This window comes from Bufo bufo, chromosome 9 (assembly GCF_905171765.1).
Source record: "Bufo bufo chromosome 9, aBufBuf1.1, whole genome shotgun sequence".
In the NCBI taxonomy this organism is placed as follows: Eukaryota; Metazoa; Chordata; class Amphibia; order Anura; family Bufonidae; genus Bufo; species Bufo bufo.
Genome location: NC_053397.1, coordinates 53712313 through 53740281, shown reverse-complemented (window position 1 = coordinate 53740281; position 27969 = coordinate 53712313). Strand labels below are relative to the sequence as shown.

General features: G+C 42.8%; 1 protein-coding gene and 1 long non-coding RNA gene across 3 annotated transcripts in view; one reads left to right on the top strand and one right to left on the bottom strand.

The window, feature by feature from the left end:
- The first annotated feature begins 508 nt into the window (after positions 1–508).
- LOC120979385 lies at positions 509–5152 on the top strand. Its single transcript, XR_005774278.1, has 3 exons — positions 509–518; positions 3262–3264; positions 5030–5152. It is a non-coding gene; the product is annotated as an uncharacterized LOC120979385 (long non-coding RNA).
- Positions 5153–18650: 13498 nt separating this feature from the next.
- Positions 18651–27969, bottom strand: part of GFI1 (growth factor independent 1 transcriptional repressor) — a 41931-nt gene continuing 32612 nt past the window's right edge. For both annotated transcript variants that reach the window (XM_040408110.1, XM_040408109.1), the window contains 4 exons: positions 25035–25420; positions 24712–24849; positions 23333–23498; positions 18651–19877 (listed from right to left, as the gene is read on the bottom strand). In XM_040408110.1, coding sequence (XP_040264044.1) covers positions 19699–19877; positions 23333–23498; positions 24712–24849; positions 25035–25420 — 869 coding nt within the window. In that variant the 3' untranslated portion in view covers positions 18651–19698. The remainder of the gene's footprint in view (positions 19878–23332; positions 23499–24711; positions 24850–25034; positions 25421–27969) is intronic.

Genomic DNA, 27969 nt, shown 5'->3' with positions numbered 1-27969 from the left:
CCACACGTCGGCGCTGTTGTGCACTTTGGCAGACATCAACAGGCTCAAGGACTGGCCCACCTTCTGTTCTACATACATGTGCAGGGCTGGTACTGCCTTTTTGGCAAATAAAAGACGGCTTGGGACTCTCCACCTCGGCTCGGCACAAGCCATTAGTTCTCTGAAAGGTGCAGAGTTCACCACTTGGAAAGGGAGGGACTGCAGCATCAGCAACTTCTGCTTCTGCGCCATTGGATGAGTGCACACATTGTCTCTTGGCAATCGCTTCGGTGATCGATTGCTGACGGAGTGACTGACGAGGAGTAGGAGGGCGAGGAGCAGGAGCATCAGAACCGGTAGATGATGAGAAGGACAGACAGCTCCCTTCGGCTGAGGTGGTGTAGCCTTGACTGCCTGAAATCGGGTGCGTGCCACTGGGTGATGCAGCAGTCGCTGCGGCAGGCTGGACCACCACATTGGAGCCACGGTTCTCCCAGGCCACTTTATGGTGACGCTGCATATGTTGACGCAGGGCTGTGGTTCCAGCATTGGCACCCTGGCCACGCTTCACCTTCTGCCCACAGATTCGGCAAATGGCCATGTTCGCTTCCTTAGGCGGCTTAACAAAAAACTGCCACACCGCAGAATAGGTGATTTTACCCCCAACACTCCACACTGACTGACTGCTACCGGCGCTGCCTCCGTGAAACCCTGCAGCACTACCTTCCGGGCAGGTAGACTACTGCGAAGGCTGGCCGCTCGCAACACCAGCCCCTACGCCACTTTCCTCATCACTACTTGCCAACCTACCGGAGGAAGCTGCAGATGTTTCCTCCAGATCTTGGCTGGGCAGTAGCTGCTGGCTGTCCTCTAGTAGCTCGTCCTCGCTGTATAGTGGAGCTGAGCCCACAGCATATAATACTTCTCTAGTTGAGGGAACAGAAAAGAACAGAGGCAGGTTGAGGACAGGTGAGGGCACAGGGCCTGCTCCCGGGCCATGCCAACTAAGGGTTGTGTCTGACGAACCCACCAAGTCTTGGCTGGGGGTGTCTGATGTCACTTGGGATGAAGTGGATGACCGAGTCAACCATTCAAGAACCGCTGGGTTGCTGGCCAAGACACGACCGCTAGATGACACAGGGAGCTGAGGCCTCTCGAAGTGACCGCTGCTGCCACTCCACCTTACTCTGCTGCGACCTCTGCCTGCGGCAGAAACATTTAGGCCTCTGCCCCTCCCCTGTGCAGGGCCTGGCACTTCTCTGTCTGACATACTGTTAGATCAAATAAATAATAAATAAAAAGGAATTTAATACACCCCAAAATAGACTGTCATTTTGTCACTTCACCACACAACAGCAAATAAAACTTTTTTTTGCCACTAATGCACCCCAAAAAAGTCTTAAGAATATATAACTGCACTGCTGAACGGCAAATATTATTTTCTTTTGCCACTAATACATGCCAAAAAGGGCTCTTATTTTCTCACTTCACCACACAATGGCTAATAAGCCCTTTTTCCCACTGATACAGGCCAAAAAAGGCTTTAGAATATATAACTGCACCGCTGAACGGCAAACAAGCCCTTTTTTCACCCCACTAATACACGCCAAAAAAGGTTTGCTGGAATTACAGAGGTATCATCTATTGCAAACCTGAAAGCAGCAGTATAATGGCAATTTGGATCCCCAGTCAGTGCAGCAAGGTGTAATAGGATTGTTCCTATCACCCAGGCTGTACACTCCCCTATTGGACCCTGTTCTGATTCAATATTGTGGAATAATTCCTCCCTATCCTTTCCCTACACTTCTAATTCTCTTTCCCTAAACTTCTATTCGGCAAAATAAAAATTTTCAAGTCTTTCCTAGCACTTTCCCTAGCGCCTGCTGACGTCTCTCCCTGCACTAAGTACACTGGTAAATGGCAGAATCCAAGATGGCTGCGCTATTTATAGGGCTGCGACATCACAGGGCTGGCTGGCTGCTGATTGGCTGCATGCATGGCATTGTGGGTGATCCCTCATTCCCAGAGTTCTTTGCTACGTGTCCTAACACGTGCAGCAGCCATTTTAAGAAAATATGTGATTCGTTACCACGAAGCATCAGGAAATTCGGATTCGGTAAAATAAAAATCTGAAATTCGGATCGAATTCCACTTCATCAACTTCAATTCGCTCATCTCTAGTTACGACCACCCAGCAATCCATCAGTCCTGGTCGTGCTTGCACACTATAGAAAAAAGTGCACCACCGGAGTACACATAGGCTGGTGCTTTTTCCTATGGTGTGCAAGCACGGCCACTGCTGCTGGATTACAGGGTGGTCGTAACCATGGAAACGAGCCATGTATAACGTGATGGATAAATGAATCCAGCCAGCAAAGGAGGCAATATGGACAATCACAATTTTCTCTACAAGGTAAATGATATTTTTGCTGAAGTGAGACAAGCGCTTTAAACGGGTTTTCCATTAGACTGATATTGATGACTTATCCCCAGGATAGGCCATTAATACTCGATCAGTGAGGTTCCAACACCCTGCACCGCCACCGATCATCGTTCCCTGCAGCCATTAGAGCTGGAATCGGCTCTTTGAATAGGACAGGAAAGTGGCCATATAGTGGTCATGGTGGATTACTGCAGCTCAGCTCTCATTGAAGTGAATGGGAGATTTGAATTGCCACCCATTAAAAAAAAAAAAAAAAAAAAAAAAAAAAAAAAAAAGGATTGTGACTACAAAAAATGCAGGAGCTCATCTTGCTGGTCTACAATCCAGTGAATTATGGGTATATGCATCTGCACTGCACATCCCATTGTGGTCAGTACTATTCCTTACTTGGTCCTATATATTGCACTATTCATGCCCCTATTGAGATAAATAGCAGCTGTAGTCAGGAGCCATGTGCTACACATCTTATCTACTATACGACATGGGCTATATGTTTGTTATATTGTATACCTCTGTATGGAAAAGCACTGCAGGCTACGCTATACAAAAGGGTATGCCGACTTATACTAGCCCACTATGGCAATATGACACTCTTTTGGGATACGACACTTCATAGGGTTCTATGGATCTATGTCAAAGGTAGTCAAAAGAAAAAGTGTGAACAGAAACGGTTACTTATGTGTAAAATATGGTGCTTGCTCTTGCATCTTGTCTATATCATATTTGCGTGTATGAGCCCTAATAATCCTGTTGATTCAGTATGGGGACTTTTTTTTGTCACTTGCCTGATACTTAATTAAAGGACATTTTCATCTTGGACTTCTATGGCCTACCCACAGCTTGTTTCTGCAACTGCCGTAGACTTGAATGTGGAGGACCACAGGCATGGACAGCCGGCTCTCCGTTCATTCAGGATGCAGTGGCCCCCTTGCCTACCAGAATGGATGTTAGGTATGTCCACCTCCATTTATGGCATATCTGGGCGTTATTTCATAATCATTAAAGAAAGGGAACCCCCTTTAAAGAGGACCTGTCACCTCTCCTGGCAGGCCTGGTTTAGTAGCTTAATGCACCCCCCACGTAATCACAATTCTGGAGCATCTAATTTTATGTCTCTATGTTGTGTCATTCCTTTATTATTTCTACTAGACGTTATGAATAAATTGCTAGCAGTCTGCAGTAAGGGCACAGAGCAATTCAATCATAACTTCTAGTAGAAATAATAAAGGAATGGCACAACATAGAACCATAAGGCCTCTTTCACACGGGCGAGATTTCCGCGCGGGTGCGATGCGTGAGGTGAACGCATTGCACCCGCACTGAATCCTGACCAATTCATTTCTATGGGGCTGTGCACATGAGCGGTAATTTTCACGCATCACTTTTGCGTTACATAAAAATCACAGCATGCTCTATATTGTGCGTTTTTCACGCAACGCAGGCCCCATAGAAGTGAATGGGGCTGCGTGAAAATCGCAAGCATCCGCAAGCAAGTGCGGATGCGGTGCGATTTTCATGCACGGTTGCTAGGAGACGATCGGGATGGGGACCCGATCTTTATTATTTTCCCTTATAACATGGTTATAAGGGAAAATAATAGCATTCTGAATACAGAATACATAGTACAATAGGGCTGGAGGGGTTAAAAAAATAAATGCAAATAATTTAACTCACCTTAATCCACTTGCTCGCTCAGCCGGGATCTCTTCTGTCTTCTTCTTTGAGGAATAGGACCTTTGATGACGTCACTACGCTCATCACATGGTCCGTCACATGATCCATCCCCATGGTAAAAGATCATGTGACGGACCATCTGATGAGCGTAGTGACGTCATCAAAGGTCCTATTCCTCAAGGAAGAAGACAGAAGGAGATGCCGGGCTGCGCGAACAAGTGGATTAAGGTGAGTTAAATTATTATTTATTTATTTTTAACCCCTCCAGCCCTATTGTACTATGCATTCTGTATTCAGAATGCTATTATTTCCCCTTATAACCAGTAATACAATCTACACAACACCTAACCCAAACCTGAACTTCAGTGAAGAATTTTGGGTCTGGGTACCACATTCAGTTTTTTATCACGCGCGTGCAAAACACATTGCACTCGCGCGATAAAAACGGAACGCAATCGCAGTCAAAACTGACTGCAATTGGGTACCTACTCGCGCGGGTTTGCCGCAACGCAACCGGACTTTATCCGGACACGCTCGTGTGAAAGAGGCCTAAGAATAGAGGCTCCAGAATTGTTATTACATGGGGAATGCATGAAGCTATTAAAACAGGCATGTCAGGAGAGGTGAAAGGTCCTCTTTAATGAAAATGTAAAGAAGTATTACAGCAAAATAAAAAAGGCCTACAGTGGGGTAAAGATTGGTTAAAAAAAAAAGCTTATACCCGCCTCAGTTGCCTCACTGCCATATTGATGGTGTGTTGGTCCGTGCTGCACTCCACTTCCTGCTCCTGTCTCAACAGGAAGTGGCTGTGAAAGCCACACAGCCAATTATTTGCTGAGGTGAGTCATCACTTCAAGTGGTGACTGGATAATCGTTGAATGGGGCTGAGCTGCACCTAGGCCATGTGACCAATGAACGTGATCAATGGCCAAGGGAAAGCTGTGAGATGGCCGCAGCACTTACAGGAGCGCCTCTGCCTTCTCAAACAGCTGATCAGCGGGGGTCCCGAGTGTCTGACCCCCACCAGTCCGATACTGATGACCTATCCTGAAGATTGGTCATCAGTTAAAATGTCTTGAAAAAACCCTGTGATCATACGTTTTTTCAAAACCTCATTTATTTTGTTCTGAGCTTGTGAACTGAATGCTGTACATGACCATATACACCTGCTATAGTTTGTGGCTTTATAGTATGAAAGCGAAAGCAATAAAAGCTGAAGTTATAAGGCTCATTTTATTAATCATTCAAGGCGCTCTTCAGTTTCCTGAAATATAAGCTTATTTATTCCTGTTACCTAAAAGACTAGCCAAACTCATGGCCTTGTCATGGACATCTTCTAAGATTTTGGAAGTGGAACTGATGGATGAAAAAAAGATGTTATAGCTTTAATGTTGTGGGAACTACACTGCTCAAAAAAATAAAGGGAACACAAAAATAACACATCCTAGATCTGAATTAATTAAATATTCTTCTGAAATACTTTGTTCTTTACATAGTTGAATGTGCTGACAACAAAATCACACAAAAATAAAAAAATGGAAATCAAATTTTTCAACCCATGGAGGTCTGGATTTGGAGTCACCCTCAAAATTAAAGTGGAAAAACACACTACAGGCTGATCCAACTTTGATGTAATGTCCTTAAAACAAGTCAAAATGAGGCTTAGTAGTTTGTGTGGCCTCCACGTGCCTGTATGACCTCCCTACAACGCCTGTGCATGCTCCTGATGAGGTGGCAGACGGTCTCCTGAGGGATCTCCTCCCAGACCTGGACTAAAGCATCTGCCAACTCCTGGACAGTCTGTGGTGCAACGTGACGTTGGTGGATAGAGCGAGACATGATGTCCCAGATGTGCTCAATTGGATTCAGGTCTGGGGAACGGGCGGGCCAGTCCATAGCATCAATGCCTTCGTCTTGCAGGAACTGCTGACACACTCCAGCCACATGAGGTCTAGCATTGTCTTGCATTAGGAGGAACCCAGGGCCAACCGCACCAGCATATGGTCTCACAAGGGGTCTGAGGATCTCATCTCGGTACCTAATGGCAGTCAGGCTACCTCTGGCGAGCACATGGAGGGCTGTGCGGCCCTCCAAAGAAATGCCACCCCACACCATTACTGACCCAATGCCAAACCGGCCATGCTGGAGGATGTTGCAGGCAGCAGAACGTTCTCCACGGCGTCTCAAGACTCTGTCACGTCTGTCACGTGTGCTCAGTGTGAACCTGCTTTCATCTGTGAAGAGCACAGGGCGCCAGTGGCGAATTTGCCAATCTTGGTGTTCTCTGGCAAATGCCAAACGTCCTGCACGGTGTTGGGCTGTAAGCACAACCCCCACCTGTGGACGTCGGGCCCTCATATCACCCTCATGGAGTCTGTTTCTGACCGTTTGAGCAGACACATGCACATTTGTGGCCTGCTGGAGGTCATTTTGCAGGGCTCTGGCAGTGCTCCTCCTGTTCCTCCTTGCACAAAGGCGGAGGTAGCGGTCCTGCTGCTGGGTTGTTGCCCTCCTACGGCCTCCTCCACGTCTCCTGATGTACTGGCCTGTCTCCTGGTAGCGCCTCCATGCTCTGGACACTACGCTGACAGACACAGCAAACCTTCTTGCCACAGCTCGCATTGATGTGCCATCCTGGATAAGCTGCACTACCTGAGCCACTTGTGTGGGTTGTAGACTCCGTCTCATGCTACCACTAGAGTGAAAGCACCGCCAGCATTCAAAAGTGACCAAAACATCAGCCAGGAAGCATAGGAACTGAGACGTGGTCTGTGGTTACCACCTGCAGAACCACTCCTTTATTGGGGGTGTCTTGCTAATTGCCTATAATTTCCACCTGTTGTCTATCCCATTTGCACAACAGCATGTGAAATTGATTGTCACTCAGTGTTGCTTCCCAAGTGGACAGTTTGATTTTACAGAAGTGTGATTGACTTGAAATTACATTGTGTTGTTTAAGTGTTCCTTTTATTTTTTTGAGCAGTGTATATGAATAGTATTTCTACATATTTTCTTTTCTTCTGACCACAGACCTGAGCTGTTTCCATCATTTCCATAGTATTTGGTATTTCTATAGTATTCCTCTACGTCTGGAGAAAAAAGATTTCCACATCAACATAGAAAAGGATTCTTTACAGTAAGAGCAGTGAGACTATGGAACTGTTTCTGGAGTGTAATAATATTACAGGCTATAGCTACTAGAGAGGGGTCGTTCATCCAGGGAGTTATCTGATTGCCTGATTGGAGTCGGGAAGGAATTGTTTGCCCTAAAATGAGAAAAAATAACTTCTACCTCATGAGGTTTTTTGCCTTCCTCTGGATCAACTTTGCGGAATAACAAGCTGAACTGGATGGACATACGATTTTTTTTTTCCAACTTATATTAATATGTTGCTATGTGATAGCAGGTGAGGAGTTATGGGGGAGACCATGGACCCCCATTCATGTGATCGGCTTGCCTCCCAACAATCGTATACTTATCATTTTATCTTGTACATACGGTAGGTAATAAATGTGTATCTTGGGATAACCACCTTTAATGTATGGTAATTTATAGTACGGGAGCATTGCAGAAACACATGTCATATAGTGACCAAATAGTAATACCGCTATGCAAAGACTAAATAATAGTACCTTTGCCCCATGACCAAATAGATTAAAGTGGTGAGCACCATGGATCCTCCAGGGTACCAGAGTAAACATTTTGATATTTGTAGGCACTTGATCCCCTGCACATTTTCCATTTGATCAGAAAAACAGCCGAAGGTGACCCTGCTGGGAAGCGGACTGGGTGAGTGTAATACGGAAGCGTCACCTGACCTAACCACTAAATGTGAACTAGTGGCCCGAGCCTATTCACATAGTGAACACAGCACTTCCCTTAAACACGTGTCTGTCTCCAAGCCAGATTCATCTGTCTACATCATGACATGAGAAAGTGGCTCTGGATCTTTCACTTCCTTCCTAGAAAACAAGTATATTTAAAAGCCAAAGATTTTCCTTCTGTTTTTTTTTTTTTCCTTATAATATTTTGGAGGGAAGGGAGGAAGTTAACTGTAATTTTTTACTGTTAATAACGTAGAATATGTTTTATGAGTTGCTTGTGTGTGGGAAAATTATACATTTGCATGTGAATATTATGGTTTGTGGGTAGTGATATTATTTGAATTGGAAATCATGGTTTGTGGGTAACCAAAATGTTAAAAGGGTGCGTCATAACAACCCTGGGTGACTAGGTAACCTATAGTAGATGGTCCACTCTGTAGAAGTAAGCAAATCAGCAAGACCAGCAATCATAGGGTCAGTAACCAAATATTTGAGACCCATCATTATGTATATAAAGTACTGATTGAGTTCGGGGTCAAGGTGTACTAGGCATGATGATGGCCCCTATGTTAGCCATCCGTGCCCAGTAATGGTGAGACTACTGGCTTTTATGCATGGACTGGACAATGTGGAAGTAGATGTTGGGGCCTCATACAGTACAGACCAAAAGTTTGGACACACCTTCTCATTTAAAGAGTTTTCTTTATTTTCATGACTATGAAGGCATCAAAACTATGAATTAACACATGTGGAATTATATACATAACAAACAAGTGTAAAACAACTGAAAATATGTCATATTCTAGGTTCTTCAAAGTAGCCACCTTTTGCTTTGATTACTGCTTTGCACACTCTTGGCATTCTCTTGATGAGCTTCAAGAGGTAGTCCCCTGAAATGGTCTTCCAACAGTCTTGAAGGAGTTCCCAGAGATGCTTACCACTTGTTGGCCCTTTTGCCTTCACTCTGCCGTCCAGCTCACCCCAAACCATCTCGATTGGGTTCAGGTCCGGTGACTGTGGAGGCCAGGTCATCTGGCGCAGCACCCATCACTCTCCTTCATGGTCAAATAGCCCTTACTTTCAAAGTTTTCCCAATTTTTCAGCTGACTGACTGACCTTCATTTCTTAAAGTAATGATGGCCACTCGTTTTTCTTTACTTAGCTGCTTTTTTCTTGCCATAATACAAATTCGAACAGTCTATTCAGTAGGACTATCAGCTGTGTATCCACCTGACTTCTCCTCAACACAACTGATGGTCCCAACCCCATTTATAAGGCAAGAAATCCCACTTATTAAACCTGACAGGGTACACCTGTAAAGTGAAAACCATTTCAGGGGACTACCTCTTGAAGCTCATCAAGAGAATGCCAAGAGTGTGCAAAGCAGTAATCAAAGCAAAAGGTGGCTACTTTGAAGAACTTAGAATATGACATATTTTCAGTTGTTTCACACTTGTTTGTTATGTATATAATTCCACATGTGTTAATTCATAGTTTTGATGCCTTCAGTGTGAATCTACAATTTTCATAGTCCTGAAAATAAAGAAAACTCTTTGAATGAGAAGGTGTGTCCAAACTTTTGGTCTGTACTGTATATCAAAATCCAATTGTACATGATTCAAGACCCATGTGAAACCCCTACACAACAGATAAGTGACATAAATGAATGCATCCTCAAAAATACATATACATAAGAGACTATCATTAGTATAGTATATAGTATATAGTATATTTCATACTAATTTGGCCACTCATTAAAACCCAGGTAATATAATAAATAACATGATTAAAAACAATAATTGAGCATATGTAACCTGATTCGGATCCGAGCGGCACATGGAGATCTGGCGTGGTGCCGAGACAACTGCCCCTGCGTGACGCTACTTCCGCAATCCATCCGGTGTAAGCAGTGAGCGCATGTGTCACCTGATCAGCAGGTCAGATGACCGGAAGATCAGGTGACGGAAATGTTAGAATCACATGGGGCATGTTTGTATATGTTGCTACAGCAACCATCACATGACTCAGGTCCTGCACTTTCTGACGAGCTATTCGCAGGATCTATGTTTCCATTTATTTAGAAGGGAAATAAAGATAGCCTCTATCACCTTAATGTAGTAACCTCTCTCCACATCTGTAGCTCCAGGAAAACAAAGAAATACATCCCATAATAAGCGAACATTAGTGTTGACTAGCAGAGTAAGTGGCAGATTGAATTCCTGCATCTGTGGGGTCATCAACATCTGATGACATCTGTTAATGCCACCAGTTGCATCCGAAGGCAGCACCAGCCACGCTGCATCTGTCCCCAAACACAGAGTCTTGCCGTGCCCGCCAGCCCCCCACCACAGCAGAGAGGATTGGCCCCCCCAAGCCGCTCCAAGTGATACTTAAAGCGAATATAGGGTAACCCTATCCTTCACTGTCAAAAAGAAGGGGATCCATTAGGAATATACAGGGCCCCCATTTCTAGGGGCTCCAGCATACTCCATCTATGTCCCACTAGTTTGCCCTAGTAATCATCTGCCACTCACCTATGTCAAGGTAAAGGTACAAAATGTACCAGACTAAATCCAAGAACAATCAATGAGGAGAAGGAACAAATAGAGAGAGAGAGAGGTCACCCCATGTTCATAATTACATCTGTTATCCATAATTCTCGATCTGCATTTATTCTCCATGGTTATCCAGCATCCTCATGTGTAGCGGGGATCCGAACCAGTTCCTCTTATTTTCCAAATGCTCAGAAATACATTATCTGCAAGTTAAAACAAGGGAGACCATTAGAAACAAGTCAATTGGCACCCCACATACAACTAGCAGTTTGACATGGATTAAAGTCACACACACTGGAGACACCATCTACGTACAAATCCATGGTCTGAATTCAACATTCAATCCCATCGGTTTTAAGGTATTCAGTTTCAGAATCCAAAGAATTTCTCTTTTTTTTTTAACATTAAGCCCCTATTCCCACCTCTTCGTGACAATGGGACATGATCAATGAGCATCCATTTTATAGCTCTTTCACCATGACCCATTTCTGTACAGTGTTTCGACACCGGTAAATACATCCGCTTTTTGCAGATGGTGTAGCGGTGCTGGTTAAAGCGCGTTTTAAAATCTAGTGTTGTTTCTCCTACATATAGTAGTAAGCAAGGGCACCACAATACACACATGTTAGAGAGAGGAATAAAAACATCTTCACCATCTACTTTTTTAGATGTTCCCCCAGCTGTGGATATAGGAAACCAATCAGGAGAGGTGGACAAAGGAGACATAGAAAATGGAAGAACCAGAAGCAAGAGACAAACAAAGAAAAAGAATGTGAACAACAGACGGTGGTAAATATCTCCTCTTATGTTTTATCAGATGATCAATTGAACATTCTGTCCAAAGGTCTTAGCTTCTGTCCCAGTCAAAAGACGGACTGGATGCAATTTGAAATTGATTTGCACCAGTTCTTCAGGGGACTGAAGCTAAAAACCTGGTTTGCTACACATAATAAAAACATGGACTGCACTGTAAGGACTGAATTACAATTATCTGATTTTGACCTATTCTCTAAAAGTGATTTTTTTCCCTCCTATTCCCTTTGGTGCTATTGATGTGTTTATGGAATCGGTCATGAAGGATATTGAGGTGTTGAAAAAATCTGACACGGGGTATTTGCAATACCCCAATGTAACTGTGGTTGAAAGAGATGCATTGGTTGCCCTTGCCCGTGACCTCACCATCAAGTCAGCTGACAAGGGTGGTGCGGTCATGGTCATGGACATGGGGAAATATATCGAGGAAGCCATGAGACAATTAAATGATCCTTTCGTGTACAGAAAATTATCTCATGACCCGAAATGGGAAATTGAGAGACGTATTAAGATACTACTTGATGAAGGTTTACAAGGGGGTCTAATAGATGAGAAACTTAGGGCGTTCCTGACTGTATTGTATCCAAGGACACCAATATTGTATTTGCTGCCAAAAATACATAAAGATCTTTTCAATTCCCCTGGGAGACCTATTGTCTCAGCCAGGGATTCCCTGTTTAGCAACATATCTATATTTCTGGACAAGGTGCTACGGATACATGCAATCTCTGCCAAATCATATATCAGAGATACCTCAGATTTTTTGTTGAAAATCAGAGAGGTGACAATAACAAGTGGAGCTATGTTGGTGTCCTTGGATATAGTCAGTCTTTATACCAGCATTAGACATGAATTGGGTCTTGAAGCAACTAGGAATGCACTGAAAACTCTGAATTTACTTCTGAGTGTCAGGAATTCCTTCTAGGATTACTCCATGCTGTACTGATGAATAACTATTTTCTCTTTGGGGATGATTATTTTATGCAAATGAGGGGTACGGCAATGGGGTCAAATGTGGCGCCCACTTATGCCAACATCACTGTGGCTTTTTTGGGGAGGTGTACGTCTATGTGTCCCACCACTTCAGCTCCGTGCTGGGGTGGTGTAGATACATAGACGGCATATTCATTTGGACGGGCACGGAGATACAGTTGGCCGAGTTTTTTTTTGTACTTGAACTCTGTGGATCAGGATATCAAGTTCACCATTACTTAATCTTATGAAAAAATTGTGTTTCTGGATACCCTGATCACTGTCCATGACTGCGATGTGGAAAGCATAATACATATCAAGCCGGCCGATAGAAATACACTATTACATTATACGAGTGCACATCCGAGATCTATGGTCAAGTCTGTGCCGATGAGTCAATTCTTAAGGGCCAAAAGAATAGTGAGTAATCCGACACATTTGAAACAAACTTTGAATAACATGACTGACACCTTTAAAAAGTGTGGGTATCCAGGAAGGAATCTTGACATACAGATGAAAAAGACAGAAGAAGTGAGCAGAGAACAGCTGCTGACAACCAACAGAAATACGGTAATAAACATAGAACCAATAGAAGTCCTCGGGTGACCACCTACACGGAGGACAGTTATCAAGTCAGAGACATCATCAATAAACACTGGCCAATTTTAAAATATGGCCTGGGTGAGGGGGATGAATTTAAGAGTGCACCCCTAATGTCTTATAGGCGACTTAGGACCTTGAAGAATAGATTGGTCCATGCGGATGTGGGCCCTATTAAAAAAGTGGAACAAACCTTTATAAAAACACCTAAAAAGGGATGTTTCCCATGCTTGAATTGCATCAACTGCAAACAGATCCACAAAGGGGGAACATTCACACATCCTAAAACTGAGGTCACATATATAATTCATCTCTATCTGACATGTGATTCAATGTTTGTGATATATGTGTTGTGGTGCCCTTGCTTACTACTATATGTAGGAGAAACAACATTAGATTTTAAAACGCGCTTTAACCAGCACCGCTACACCATCTGCAAAAAGCGGATGTATTTACCGGTGTCGAAACACTGTACAGAAATGGGTCATGGTGAGAGAGATATAAAATGGATGCTCATTGATCATGTCCCATTGTCACGAAGAGGTGGGAATAGGGGCTTAATGTAAAAAAAAAAAGAGAAATTCTTTGGATTCTGAAACTGAATACCTTAAAACCGATGGGATTGAATGTTGAATTCAGACCATGGATTTGTACGTAGATGGTGTCTCCAGTGTGTGTGACTTTAATCCATGTCAAACTGCTAGTTGTATGTGGGGTGCTATTGACTTGTTTCTAATGGTCTCCCTTGTTTTAACTTGCAGATAATGTATTTCTGAGCATTTGGAAAATAAGAGGAACTGGTTCGGATGCCCGCTACACATGAGGATGCTGGATAACCATGGAGAATAAATGCAGATCGAGAATTATGGATAACAGATGTAATTATGAACATGGGGTCACCTCTCTCTCTATTTGTTCCTTCTCCTCATTGATTGTTCTTGGATTTAGTCTGGTACATTTTGTACCTTTACCTTGACATAGGTGAGTGGCAGATGATTACTAGGGCAAACTAGTGGGACATAGATGGAGTATGCTGGAGCCCCTAGAAATGGGGGCCCTGTATATTCCTAATGGATCCCCTTCTTTTTGACAGTGAAGGATAGGGTTACCCTATATTCGCTTTAAGTATCACTTGGAGCGGCTTGGGGGGGGGCCAATCCTCTCTGCTGTGGTGGGGGGCTGGCGGGCACGGCTAGACTCTGTGTTTGGGGACAGATGCAGCGTGGCTGGTGCTGCCTTCGGATGCAGCTGGTGGCATTAACAGATGTCATCAGATGTTGATGACCCCACAGATGCAGGAATTCAATCTGCCACTAAGGCTACTTTCACACTGGCGTTTTGAATTCCGTTTGTGAGATCCGTTTCAGGGCTCTCACAAGCGGTCCAAAACGGATCAGTTCAGCCGCAATGCATTCTGAATGGATAAGGATCCGTTCAGAATGCATCAGTTTGGCTCCGTTCAGCCTCCATTCCGCAATGGAAGCGGACACCAAAACGCTGCTTGCAGCGTTTTGGTGACCGCCTGGCGATGAGGAGCCAGATCTGTCCTGACTTACAATGTAAGTCAATGTAAGTCAATGGGGACGGATCCGTTTTCACTGACACAATATGGTGCAATTGAAAACGGATCCGTCCCCCATTGACTTTCAATGTAAGTCAGGACGGGTCCTTTATTTTTAAAGAATAATGCAAACGGATTCGTTCGGAACGGATACAAGCGTTTGCATTATAGGTGCGGATCCGTCTGTGCAGATATCAGACGGATCCGCACCTAACGCAGGTTTGAAAGTAGCCTTACTCTGCTAGTCAACACTAATGTTCGCTTATTATGGGATGTATTTCTTTGTTTTCTTGGAGCTACAGATGTGGAGAGAGGTTACTACATTAAGGTGATAGAGACTATCTTTATTTCCCTTCTAAATAAATGGAAACATAGATCCTGCGAATTGATCGCCAGAAAGTGCAGGACCTGAGTCATGTGATGGTTGCTGTAGCAACATATACAAACATGCCCCATGTGATTCTAACATTTCCGTCACCTGATCTTCCGGTCATCTGACCTGCTGATCAGGTGACACATCCGCTCATAGAAGACTGCTTACACCGGAAGGATTGCGGAAGTAGCGTCGCGCAGGCGCAGTTGTCTCCGCACCACGCCAGATCTCCATGTGCCGCTCGGATCCGAATCAGGTTGCAAATGCTCAACTATTGCTTTTAATCATGTTATTTATTATAATAATTAGTATGAAATATGACTTATAGTCTCTTATGTATACGGTATGTATTTTTGAGGATTCATTTATGTCACTTATCTGTTGTGTATGGGTTTCACATGGGTCTTGAATCATGTACAATTGGATTTTGATATATACTTTTATGAATTTTATCACAGTTTTCATTCAATTATGTTATTGATTAATTGACACTGAATATGATACATATATGCTGTGTGCACTCACTTTTTGTATCACTGCTTGAGAAAGGTTCCAGTGTGCGAACTGAAACGTTGCTATTGGTAAATAAAAGGACACGTTTTACTAAAGGAAGTGCCGTGGATTTTCTGGGAATATTGATATTGGAAGTCTGGATCGCTTCATCAGCCGCTGGCACCCGTTATCACAAAATACCGCTGTGTTGTTCACGCTTTCTTGAAACACTGTTAGATATGAGATACAGTTGCAAGAAAAAGTATGTGAACCCTTTGGAATGATATGGATTTCTGCACAAATTGGTCATAAAATGTGATCTGATCTTCATCTAAGTCACAACAATAGACAATCGCAGTCTGCTTAAACTAATAACACACAAAGAATTAAATGTTACTATGTTTTTATTGAACACACCATGTAAACATTCACAGTGCAGGTGGAAAAAGTATGTGAACCCTTGGATTTAATAACTGGTTGAACCTCCTTTGGCAGCAATAACTTCAACCAAACGTTTCCTGTAGTTGCAGATCAGACGTGCACAACGGTCAGGAGTAATTCTTGACCATTCCTCTTTACAGAACTGTTTCAGTTCAGCAATATTCTTGGGATGTCTGGTGTAAATCGCTTTCTTGAGGTCATGCCACAGCATCTCAATCGGGTTGAGGTCAGGACTCTGACTGGGCCACTCCAGAAGGCGTATTTTCTTCTGTTTAAGCCATTCTGTTGTTGATTTACTTCTATGCTTTGGGTTGCTGTCCTGTTGCAACACCCATCTTCTGTTGTGATTCAGCTGGTGGACAGATGGCCTTAAGTTCTCCTGCAAAATGTCTTGATAAACTTGGGAATTCATTTTTCCTTCGATGATAGCAATCCGTCCAGGCCCTGACGCAGCAAAGCAGCCCCAAACCATGATGCCCCCACCACCATACTTCACAGTTGGGATGAGGTTTTGATGTTGGTGTGCTGTGCCTCTTTTTCTCCACACATAGTGTTGTGTATTTCTTCTAAACAACTGAACTTTGGTTTCATCTGTCCACAGAATATTTTGCCAGTACTGCTGTGGAACATCCAGGTGCTCTTGTGCAAACTGTAAACGTGCAGCAATGTTTTTTTTTGGACAGCAGTGGCTTCCTCTGTGGTATCCTCCCATGAAATCCATTCTTGCTTAGTGTTTTACGTATCGTAGATTCGCTAACAGGGATGCTAGCATATGCCAGAAACTTTTGTAAGTCTTTAGCTGACACTCTAGGATTCTTCTTCACCTCATTGAGCAGTCTGCGCTGTGCTCTTGGAGTCATCTTTACAGGACGTCCACTCCTAGGGAGAGTAGCAGCAGTGCTGAACTTTCTCCATTTATAGACAATTTGTCTTACCGTGGACTGATGAACAGCAAGGCTTTTGGAGATACTTTTATAACCCTTTCCAGCTTTATGCAAGTCAACAATTCTTAATCGTAGGTCTTCTGAGAGCTCTTTTGTGCGAGGCATCATTCTCATCAGGCAATGCATCTTGTGTTTTTTATAGGGCAGCTGTAACCAACACCTCCCATCTCATTGATTGGACTCCAGTTGGCTGACACCTCACTCCAATTAGCTCTTGGAGATGTCATTAGTCTAGGGGTTCACATACTTTTTACACCTGCACTGTGAATGTTTACATGGTGTGTTCAATAAAAACATGGTAACATTTAATTCTTTGTGTGTTAATAGTTTAAGCAGACTGTGATTGTCTATTGTTGTGACTTAGATGAAGATCAGATCACATTTTAAGGCCAATTTGTGCAGAAATCCATATCATTCCAAAGGGTTCACATACTTTTTCTTGCAACTGTAAATAGATAGATAGATATATAGATATATATATGTAGATAGACAGATAAATATGATAGATAAATATTTAATAGTTTGATTTCTATTCATTATATGTAAACAATCCTCAAACAAGAAGTGAAGAAATTACTTTTTTTATTCATTTAAAAGATATTTTTCCAATAAATAGGCATCATTACACAAATAACACTTCAGAATGACCTGCGACTATCATATATTTACATACAGATTTACTGGGAACAACTTTAACAGTGAGACAAATATTTAAGGCAATGATGAAATCAGAGAGTATAGAAACAGATTAGTAAATTCACTCTCCAGCTTGGGTTCCACAGAAATGTCTACAAGGCTCCCACTTCACTCCATCCTGTATCCGCTCTGTCTGCATCCCTTCACACCTTGGCCACATAGTAGCAAAACAGTGCATCAGCTTGGAGATTTAGAAAAGCTTATATTATATTGGGGAAGAGGAAATGACGATGGAAGACTATGACTGAAATGCAAATAACAAACCTCTGGGGAGAAAAAAATCAAAGGGCGTTCCAGAGACCACCTAAGAGCTGCAACCCTTTTGGGTAATTTGTCTTAAGCTGGCCCCACAATGCCCAATAGTTTTGCCAGCTTGAGTTATAGGATCAGTAGTTGGGTTGTTTAGACGGCCAGTAATGAATCAGAATCAATGCCCAGAGAAGATTCAAAATCTGTTTTCTCATAGATGAGGGACAGACTGGCACTTGCTGCAAAGTCACCGGTGGTATCACAGCAGGAGACATGTGTGACCATCTCAAAGGGGTTGTGCAGACAGTTTATATTGATGCTCAGAATAGGTCATAAATATCAAATCGGTGTGGACCGCCACCCCCATCGATCAGCTGATTGACGAGGAGGCGACGCTCTATGCAAGCGCTACTTCCTCTTCATTACACTGCGCATCCTCTCAGAATCGAGTGTAATTACAAGTACTTGAATGGAGCGAGTACTTGTAATTACACTATGCCGCCTCTACAGGGGAGACGATGGGCAGTGTAATGAAGAGGATGCAGGGCTCACATAGCACGTTGCCTCCTCTTCAATCAGCTAATTGATGGGGGTGCCCATGATCTGATATTGATCACCTAACCTGAGGATAGGTCATCAATAAATACCGACTGTACAACCCCTTCAAGGTCTAGGCTACATCTACTTCACTTCATGCATTCCTGTGCAGTTAATTTATCATGAAAAGCTATGTATCTCCAGTTCTCTGATCTCTGGATACATTCACTTCTGAATCAGTGGGGAAAAATAGCAACTCTTAGTGAATGGTAGAAAGATCATACATGGAAGAGACAAGAGGACCTCTCTCCCCTTCTTCTGAAAGGTACATGTCTGCCCCATGAAAATGCTATTTTCAGGCTCAGCCTTTTCTGGAACTGCCGCCCCCTCTCCACTTTGACAGTGCCAGGTGTGATGACGTCACCTGGTCCTGTCAATTAAAGTGCAGAGAGGGTTTGGCAGTTGCACAGAGCAGAGCCTCTAGGTGTAATGGCAATGCACCCGTTGCTCCTAGAGGTCCATTTGCAGGCACATATGAACACGGGACCAACACCGATGTCTTCAGCTGCCGAGCGCACATGTAACAGGTCAGCCAGTGTCATAGGGACAAAACTGCTGACATTACCCCTGTCGATAGGGTGTGTCTTTACATGTGTGTCAGTACTGAATAAACAGAGTTAAACACATCCCACTGACTTAGCTGTCAATTTATTAATATATTTCAGGGAGGAATAACAGAGGAACCGTGCAACACAGAATGTTAAGAAACGGTGCCCCAGAATTATGATTTCAATGACTGAAAAAGACCTGTTAGGAGGAGATCTGACCGGTCCTCTTTAAACAGAAGCAACACACTAATCAGTAGATGCAGAGTTGGCGAAACCCCTCACATTCACATCCTTGTAGGCGTTTTCCTACTGGTACAAACAGACAATGATATTGACAGTATCCATAGGGAAGACATAGAAGAAAACTGAACTATTAGGTCCTGTCATCTTGTTGGCCTCAACGCTTAGATGCCAATTCTACATCCAATTTCCTTCAAAATTGAGCCCAGGCCACATGTCAAGCAGTGGGAGAAAATCACTTAAGAAACACAGCAACAAAGCAAGGTTCGGTATCAGACTGTCAGAGTTCATTGCAGAGGAATGCTTCCGTTCTCTGTGTCTGACGAAAAAAAATAATTGATATTTTCTAGATTACAAAAATAAACACACATTAATATGTATTTAATGAGGGTTTAGACATTGTAACCCGTAACTGCTGAGACTAAGAGGTGTCCTTTTGGAATTCTTAAGTCCATCTCGACTCCTTCTCTGCATCCGTCCTCAAGATCTGCAGTCCAAGTCAATATCTGCATACCATACCAGGCTCTTGACCTTGCTCACGACCTTGATCATGGAAGACTGGCCCTAAGGTGAGATTTGATTTGCACGTTCCACCCCCATTAGTGGTTCATGGAATCAACACTACAGATCTGCATGTTGATGTGCACCTAGTGTTCTCAGAAGACATAGGTTTCCTGCACGGACCACGAGACACTTTCATTTCAGTCCATGCTGCGTTTCGCGATGTCTCCTCAGATCCACCTTCCTTTGAAAGCCCTTTCCACAAAGGTCACAGCCAAATGGCTTGAAACCAGTATGTTTCCGACTGTGAGTGATGAGATTCGAGCTCTGACTGAACGCTTTGCCACAAACTTGACACTTGTGAGGCTTTTCTCCTACAACAGAGAGAAGGAAGAAATGAAACTCGAGGATCAGAGCATAGATATTAAATTTTTTACCTTACAGCAGGGATGCCCAACCTGCGGCCCAGCATGGGAGTTGTAGTTTTGCAACAGCTGGAGGGCCGCAGGTTGAGCATCCCTGCCTTACAGCATGTATATAAGTATTGCCGTGTGTCATTTATACATCCTGAAGTGTGAAAAATAAGTTGCCAATTTTTAAAGGGAACCTGTCACCATGAAAATGCTAAGTAATCTGCAGGCAGCATGTTATAGAGCAGGAGGAGCTGAGCAGATTGATATATAGTTTTATGGGAAAAGTTTTAGTATAACCTGTATTTCCTTCATTTAAATTCCAGCTCATTCTGGGCTTTGATGTCAAGGAGGCGGTCCTATCAGTGATTGACAGCTCTTTCTGTATACACCATCCTAGATGGAACCGCCTCCTTGACTTTAAAGCCCAGAATGAGCAGGAATATAAATGTATAAATTACAAGTTTTACTGAATCTTTTCCCATAAAACTATATATCAATCTGCTCAGCTCCTCCTGCTCTATCACATGCCGCCTTCAGCTCACACAACACGTTCAACATCACAGGTTCCCTTTAAGCTGGGCAGTTGGATTAGCAAAATAAAATTTTTGCCTATAATTACTAGTATATATTAACATCTAGATGGCACAGAAACCTTAGTGGCATTTGGTCCCCTTGTGGCTCTCCAGCTATTTGCCGCCATAGACTTGTGTAGGAATGATATAGCATTACGGAAACTTGGCACCAGGGTTGAAACCACTTAGCACCAAAGTAAAAACCATGTTATTCCTACTGGTAGGATCATATTTCATGGACTTGACACTAAAGCCTCCACTCTGAAACTAGAGTTTGCACAAGCGCAACCACAGGCCACGGCCGCTTGGATTTCTATACACTGAAATTTTGGTTCTTTCATTTGCTATGCTTAATAAATTTTTGCAAGTTGTTAATAAATTTAAAGGGGTCGTCCAAGATAATTAAACATTTTGGACGACCTTCGATGTCTTAAAATTTCAATACTCACCCTTTTCTCCAGGGCCGCTCCTCCAGGACTCCCACCACTGGTTGTTTACAAACAGCAGCGCTGACGTGCCTGCATGTGACTGCTGCTGACAATCAGTGTCCTCAGCGGTCTACAGCTGAGGACAGTGATTGGCTGCAGCAGTGCCATATTCAAGCAGTGGCGGGAGTACTGGAGGAGCTCCGCAGAGAACGGATTTTAAGACATTGTAGGGTTTGTAAGAGATTTTTGATGATCTCAGACAGCCCCTTTAACAAATGCCTAATTTTGGCTGTAGTATTGATTGCTATTTTTTTTCCTATTATTATGGTTCAACAACCCATTATGTTAGGCGGCTCTTAAAGAGAACCTGTCACCATGAAAATACAGTCCAGACTGTGGACATTATGTTATAGAGCAGGAGGAGCTGAGCAGCTTGATACATAGTTTATTCAAGTGTCACTCATTCATGTGGGAGGAGTTAATCAGTGATTGACAGCTATTTCTCATGCAGAGGTAGCTGTCAATAACTGATAATACCTCCCAGGTGACTCCTAAGCATAGAAAAAGAAGAGGGTTAATTGAAAAAATTACAAGTTTTACTGAATCTTTCCCCATAAAACTATACATATCTTATTCTGCTAAGCTCCTGAGCATATTGTCTACAGATTGCACTTTCATGGTTTGTCACCCTTTAAAAGAAATGTAGCCCCTACAGATTTTTACCAAGTAAAACCTAGAAATATTATATTATTCTAATCTGTGTTTTTTTTTCTGATTGTCATTTTCGTTCTATTTCCTGAACATGATTATGGGGGCGGCCTCGACTAAGATGTTGTTAACAGCATTTAGAGAGATGCTTTACAGCAGCCGCCATGGGCCATAGGGCACAATGGACAGGAGGGGAACCAGTTGACTATGGGAAAGTTTTCTAGACATGTCCTGTTACTTTCCAGGGAGGGGAAGCAGAAAAGCTGGGACTATATCGCCTACTGTGAATGGTGTATCATGTGTTATCTATATTGTAATCCTGTCTGTGATGATAATGAGATGACTGCTGAAAGTGATCTGTACAGAACAGATAGTGTTAGTATTTTGAGGCTTTGTGGCCAGTACAAAAACTGCAAAATTTTGGAATCTTTTTAGTAAAAAAAAATAATATATAGATTGTGCAATGGAAAATAAAAATAAAACTCTCTTTAACATAAAATAATTTAAACAGTAGGTCATTTTCTCTCTGTGACCAGTGTCGGACTGGGGTTCCTTGGGTTCAACCCCCAAAGACTAATAGGGTTTGATTTTTTTTTTTTTAAATGGACCTTAGTGGTCAAATGTTTTATTTCTCTTGGACTTTTGGGGCTCGCTATGGAATCAGCGCCTGGGCCCAACAGGGCTGCTTGTATATGAACTTCACTGATTCGTTACCTCCACTTAGAGTAGGGCAGAAGCACTGAGCTCCCATAGGGCTATGATATTGTTTTATATAAGCATTGCCTATGACATTGATTTATGTATGCATTGCTTAACCCCTTCAGTGCCAAATAAGAGCTCAGAACAGTGAGTTATAATATTAAATATAAAGGCATTTGACTTTGCACGGAAACAGATGATGGGAAAGGGCTGCTTTTCATTGTCATCCATGATCACCTGTCATTTCTAGTTGCCTTTAAATTTAAGACCACGTGCACAATGGGTTGGAGAGGATCCCATAGAAAAGTCTCCCTGCGCAAACACAGGGCAGATCATATTAAAGCGACACTGATTGCATGGCCAGGATTCATTAAACAGATGGTGGTATGGAACAAAAATCTCTCCACAGCTATTGTGCATGGACTAGTGTTAGCTCTGTGATGACGGACTCGGTGGCTTTAATCATCAAGATGAAGGACAAAGCTTATTCAACGGGACTGGCACTAAGCTACAATCAGCTGGTTTACACACAGGAGACTCATATCCGTATGTAAATTGGTATAATTGGGACAGAACGTGGAACCAGATATTAATTTATATCAGTGCATATAATATCAGTTTAAAAGCGTTTTCCCACTCTTTTTTTTTAATACTGATGACCTATCCTTTGGATAGGTCATCAGTATCTGATTGGTGGAGGTCGGACCCTCAGGACCCCTGCCAATCATCATTGCAGCCTATATAAAAAGTTGGTAAAAAATGTATAAAAATGTTTAATGATATTATTTCTGTAAATGTTCAGGGGAACGATATAGATATAGCTATAATAACTGAGTGAAAGCTGTGCTCCAATTGCCTAGGAGACTAAGCCCTTGGGTACAATGGGGACATTGTTTTCTTACATCTCTTTCATGAATGAATGATCTTATGGACTTAATATCCACAAATGCATCTAATACAGTATGTAGAACGCCAGTACATGCTGTGTGTGTGACAGACACTCACTCACCTGTGTGTATGAAGGTGTGCTTCTTCATATCTGACTTCTGGTGGAATCTCTTGCCACAGTACTGGCAGGGGTACGGCCTTGTGTCCGAGTGGATAAGTAAGTGTGTGGAGAGAGTAGATGATCTCTTAAAGCTTTTGCCACAAATCTTACAATCAAAACTTCTTTCCTGCATAAAAGAGAGAGAGACAAAGTCCATCAATACCAACCTGTGAATATTGTCTGTCTATTTAAAGGGTCGCAGAGTTTTAGAAAAAAAATAAAAAAAATGTTGCTATGTCATAGAGACATATTAAAGATCTTGATTGGTGAGAGTCTGAGTGCTAAGACCTTTCAGGAGAAAGAAGCGCTCACATATCACGCTCTATCTCCTCGCTGCAGAAGACTGAATCGAGATGGGCCCATAGACTTCTATAGAGCCCATCTCTTGCAGCTAGCAGAGATAGTGTGATATACCATTCTAGGGATTGGTGAGGGCCTCAGCGCTCAAAGACGCACCAATCAATACTTTTGATTTGTCTCAAAAGTTTTTTTAAAACTCAATGACCCTTTAAGTTGAGGAGACATTTCAGTTAAATTCATAATATAATTCTAACATGTCATACAGGCACTGTGAGCTTTGGCCTCCACGAATGGGAATATGTGAGTGCTGTGACTCAGTGAGAGGTTTCGTCTGGGAAAACAGATATTTTCCTCCCAGCATGTGCTGCTGGGCTGATTTACAGCCAGGTGAGGTCAAATACCGGACCGGATTTTAAATGCCAGTCCGGGGTTTGGCAACACCTGGCTGTCCTTAAATAGGCAGCTGGGCTCAGAAGCCAGGTCTCTGTGTTGGGATCTGGGAGCCTTGTGTCTGGATGAAGGCTTGCTACCTGTTTGGAGTGAAAACAGGTTGGTACTGCTATCATCAGCAAGGACTCTTTGAGGCAGAATTGCCGCATGGTGTGAATTACCACCAACACCGCAAGGTGATTTTTTATTTGATTATGACTGCTTGTTTTGTCACTTGCCTAAAGTGTGAATAAAACACTGAACTGTTGGATCCAAAGAACTTGTTGTTGCCTCTATACTGGGTCCGCTAATCCTGTCTACCAGAGCGAGTCCCCACAGTGCTCATGATATGGTGGCCTTCTAGAGGAAAGATATTCTTAAAAAAGAAGGCCAATGTGTATTATATATAGAGGAACTGAAAATCTGTCACAGTAAATCTGGTTTGGAGAAGAATGTAGTCTTCTCAAAGAGGTGGTCTTTTGGAGAGGTTTGACTTTATATTGAATGATTGTGGTAGGTCCAATACACTTTCCTGTTGCTCCAGAATGAAGTGGATAAAGGTTTTCTAGTTTAATTCCATTACCCACACGAGAAGGTTTTGCCCTTAGTACCTGGGAGTGAACTGCCTTGTGTTGCTCCAAACTGACAGCATGGCCAAATGTTTTGCCACATATTTCACAGCCAAATGGTCTTGTGCCGCTGTGAGACCTCCGCACATGGACTTCTAGCCCATGAGGCGTAGAAAAGACCTGGGAACAAAGAGTAAAAATTGATTAGACAGTCCAGACAGTCTTCATTATAATTTAAAAAAAACATGTACGATTGGAAAGGTTCTCAGTGGTAAAGTTCTAATGTCTAAAACCATGGTCAATCATGCTTTCTAGATATAGTGCCCATGTTGTGTAGCACGTCTTTAGGTATCTATTTGACGTACCTTGCTGCACTTAAGGCATTTGTATGAGCCAGTGTTGAGCAACAATCGGGTACACAGCAGGTCAGACTCCACCTTGATCCCTTGAGTCTTTTCGGTGTACAATGTAGGGGAAGAACGAGAGTCCACATAGTGGGACACCCCCTGTGTATAATCTCCATAGAGTCCATGTACACGATTCTCAGAGCTGTACAAAGGTGGCGGCAGAGTTGACGGCCCATTTTCTCCATAGACACCCAGAGAAGAACTTCTCTCCAGTCCTGAGGGCCTGTAGTCGTGCACCAGCTGCCGTAGTTCTGATCCTGCTAGGCTGCTCCACATGTATGACTTGAAGGAGGACGAAAATGGTGGAGAATCCTCCAAGGACGGACAGGCAGACCTTTCTGAAGCTACAAGAAAATGGCAATGTTAGAGACTTTGGACAACAAAGTATGAGGGTGGTATAAATGCCAGGTCTGCTGCTGACAAAGAGTAGGTGCACGCTGCTAGCTTCTATTTTAGGTTGCTAAACTCAATTAAAGGGACTCTGTCACCACTTTCTAACCCCCCCTTTTAAAAGTATTGTTATCTCCATGGCGCCCCTGTGATTATAAATGTGTTGTTAGAAGATAAATTCGCCGTCTCCTTTTGATAAAAAGAGCTTTTATCTAACCTGTCAATCTTCTTGATAAGGTGCCCAGGGCGTTTCTGTTGGTCTCAAGCTGCCGCCCGCCGCCGCCACCGTTGGTGCCCAGCTCCTCCCCTGATGCTTTCAGCGCCGCCTGAATGTAATGAAATACGCCTCCGGCTCTCTCTCAGTGCCCCCTCCTCCTTTTCCAAGATCCCGCGCGTGCGCACAGGGCTGTGCCTGATGCGCCCGTGCGGACATTTACAATCAGCCTCATTGAGCGAAGTGCGCATGCGCGCACTTCGCTCAACCTCCTCATCAGACGAGCACTGCAGCCAGCCACTCAGAGCCTGGCAAGCGCTGTATGGAGCAGCACGCAAAGACATACAGAGGACTATATTATATCCCCCTTTTCTACACTCCAGAATTTTGAGGTAAAAACAAGATTGATAACAATATTAATTACTATAGTATTCTATTGAAATGAAACATATATAGATCGATATATATATATATATATATATATGTACCCACACATACACATACACTCAACTCTCAGGGGGCAAAATACATAACTGGTTGTGTAGTGTGTGTGTGTGTGTGTGTGTGTATATATATATATATATATATATATATACACAACCACATTTGTATATTGCCCCCTGGGCGGTATGTATATATATATATATATGTATATACATAGACCGCGCCCATGCTGGCAAGTCTTATTGATATATATCTATTTATATACATATATATATATATACACAAACAACCACGTTTGTATATTGCCCCCTGGGCGGTATGTATATATATATATATATGTATATACATAGACCGCGCCCATGCTGGCAAGTCTTATTGATATATATCTATTTATATATATATATATATACACACATCCACGTTTGTATATTGCCCCCTGGGCAGTATCTGAGTATATATATTTATATACAGTCACCGCGCCCATGCTTGAAAGTTATACTGATATATATATATATATATTTATACACACCCACTTATGTATATTGCACCCCTGTGTGGTATGTGTGTAATATATATATATATATGTATTTATAGAGTAATTGTGGCCAAGAAGGAAATTTACATTGAGATATATATATATATATATATATATATACACACACACACACTACACAACCAGTTATGTATTTTGCCCCCTGAGAGTTGAGTGTATGTGTATGTGTGGGTACATATATATATATATATATATATATATATCGATCTCTATATGTTTCATTTCAATAGAATACTATAGTAATTAATATTGTTATCAATTTTGTTTTTACCTCAAAATTCTGGAGTGTAGAAAAGGGGGATATAATATAGTCCTCTGTATGTCTTTGCGTGCTGCTCCATACAGCGCTTGCCAGGCTCTGAGTGGCCGGCTGCAGTGCTCGTCTGATGAGGAGGTTGAGCGAAGTGCGCGCATGCGCACTTCGCTCAATGAGGCTGATTGTAAATGTCCGCACGGGCGCATCAGGCACAGCTCTGTGCGCACGAGCGGGTTCTTGGAAAAGGAGGAGGGGGCACTGAGAGAGAGCCGGAGGCGTATTTCATTACATTCAGGCGGCGCTGAAAGCATCAGGGGAAGAGCTGGGCACCAACGGTGGCGGCGGCGGGCGGCAGCTTGAGACCAACAGAAACGCCCTGGGCACCTTATCAAGAAGATTGACAGGTTAGATAAAAGCTCTTTTTATCAAAAGGAGACGGCGAATTTATCTTCTAACAACACATTTATAATCACAGGGGCGCCATGGAGATAACAATACTTTTAAAAGGGGGGGTTAGAAAGTGGTGACAGAGTCCCTTTAAGGAAATCCACAGAGGTTCAAAGTAATTTCATTCAGTTGTATAAAAAGGTATATTTTAATATGTTAGGACTGGTTCACATTGGCGTTTGGGAATTCCGTTATAGGTTCCGTTAGGTTCCGTCTTTAAGAGGCCTTCTGATTTGCTCCGTCCTAATACATATCTACGGGGACACATAACGGTTCAGTTATATGACGGAAAAAAATAATCTTGGCGACAGGACTTTTTTTTCCGTCATGTACAACGGAACCGTTATGTGTCCCCATAGACATGTTTTAGGATGGAGCAAAACGGAATGTCTCTGAAAGGCTTCCTTTTTGCATTCCGTCCTAAAATTCCGTTATTTTCCATTATAAGGGTTATAATGGAACCTATAACAGAATTTCATTACGCAAATGCGAACCCGTCCTTAGTTGATTTTTGTCTGGCAATGGCCAATTGTGACTGGTGTGACCTGTCATACCTATAATTCCCCATGAGGCGCATAAACTGTGTGAT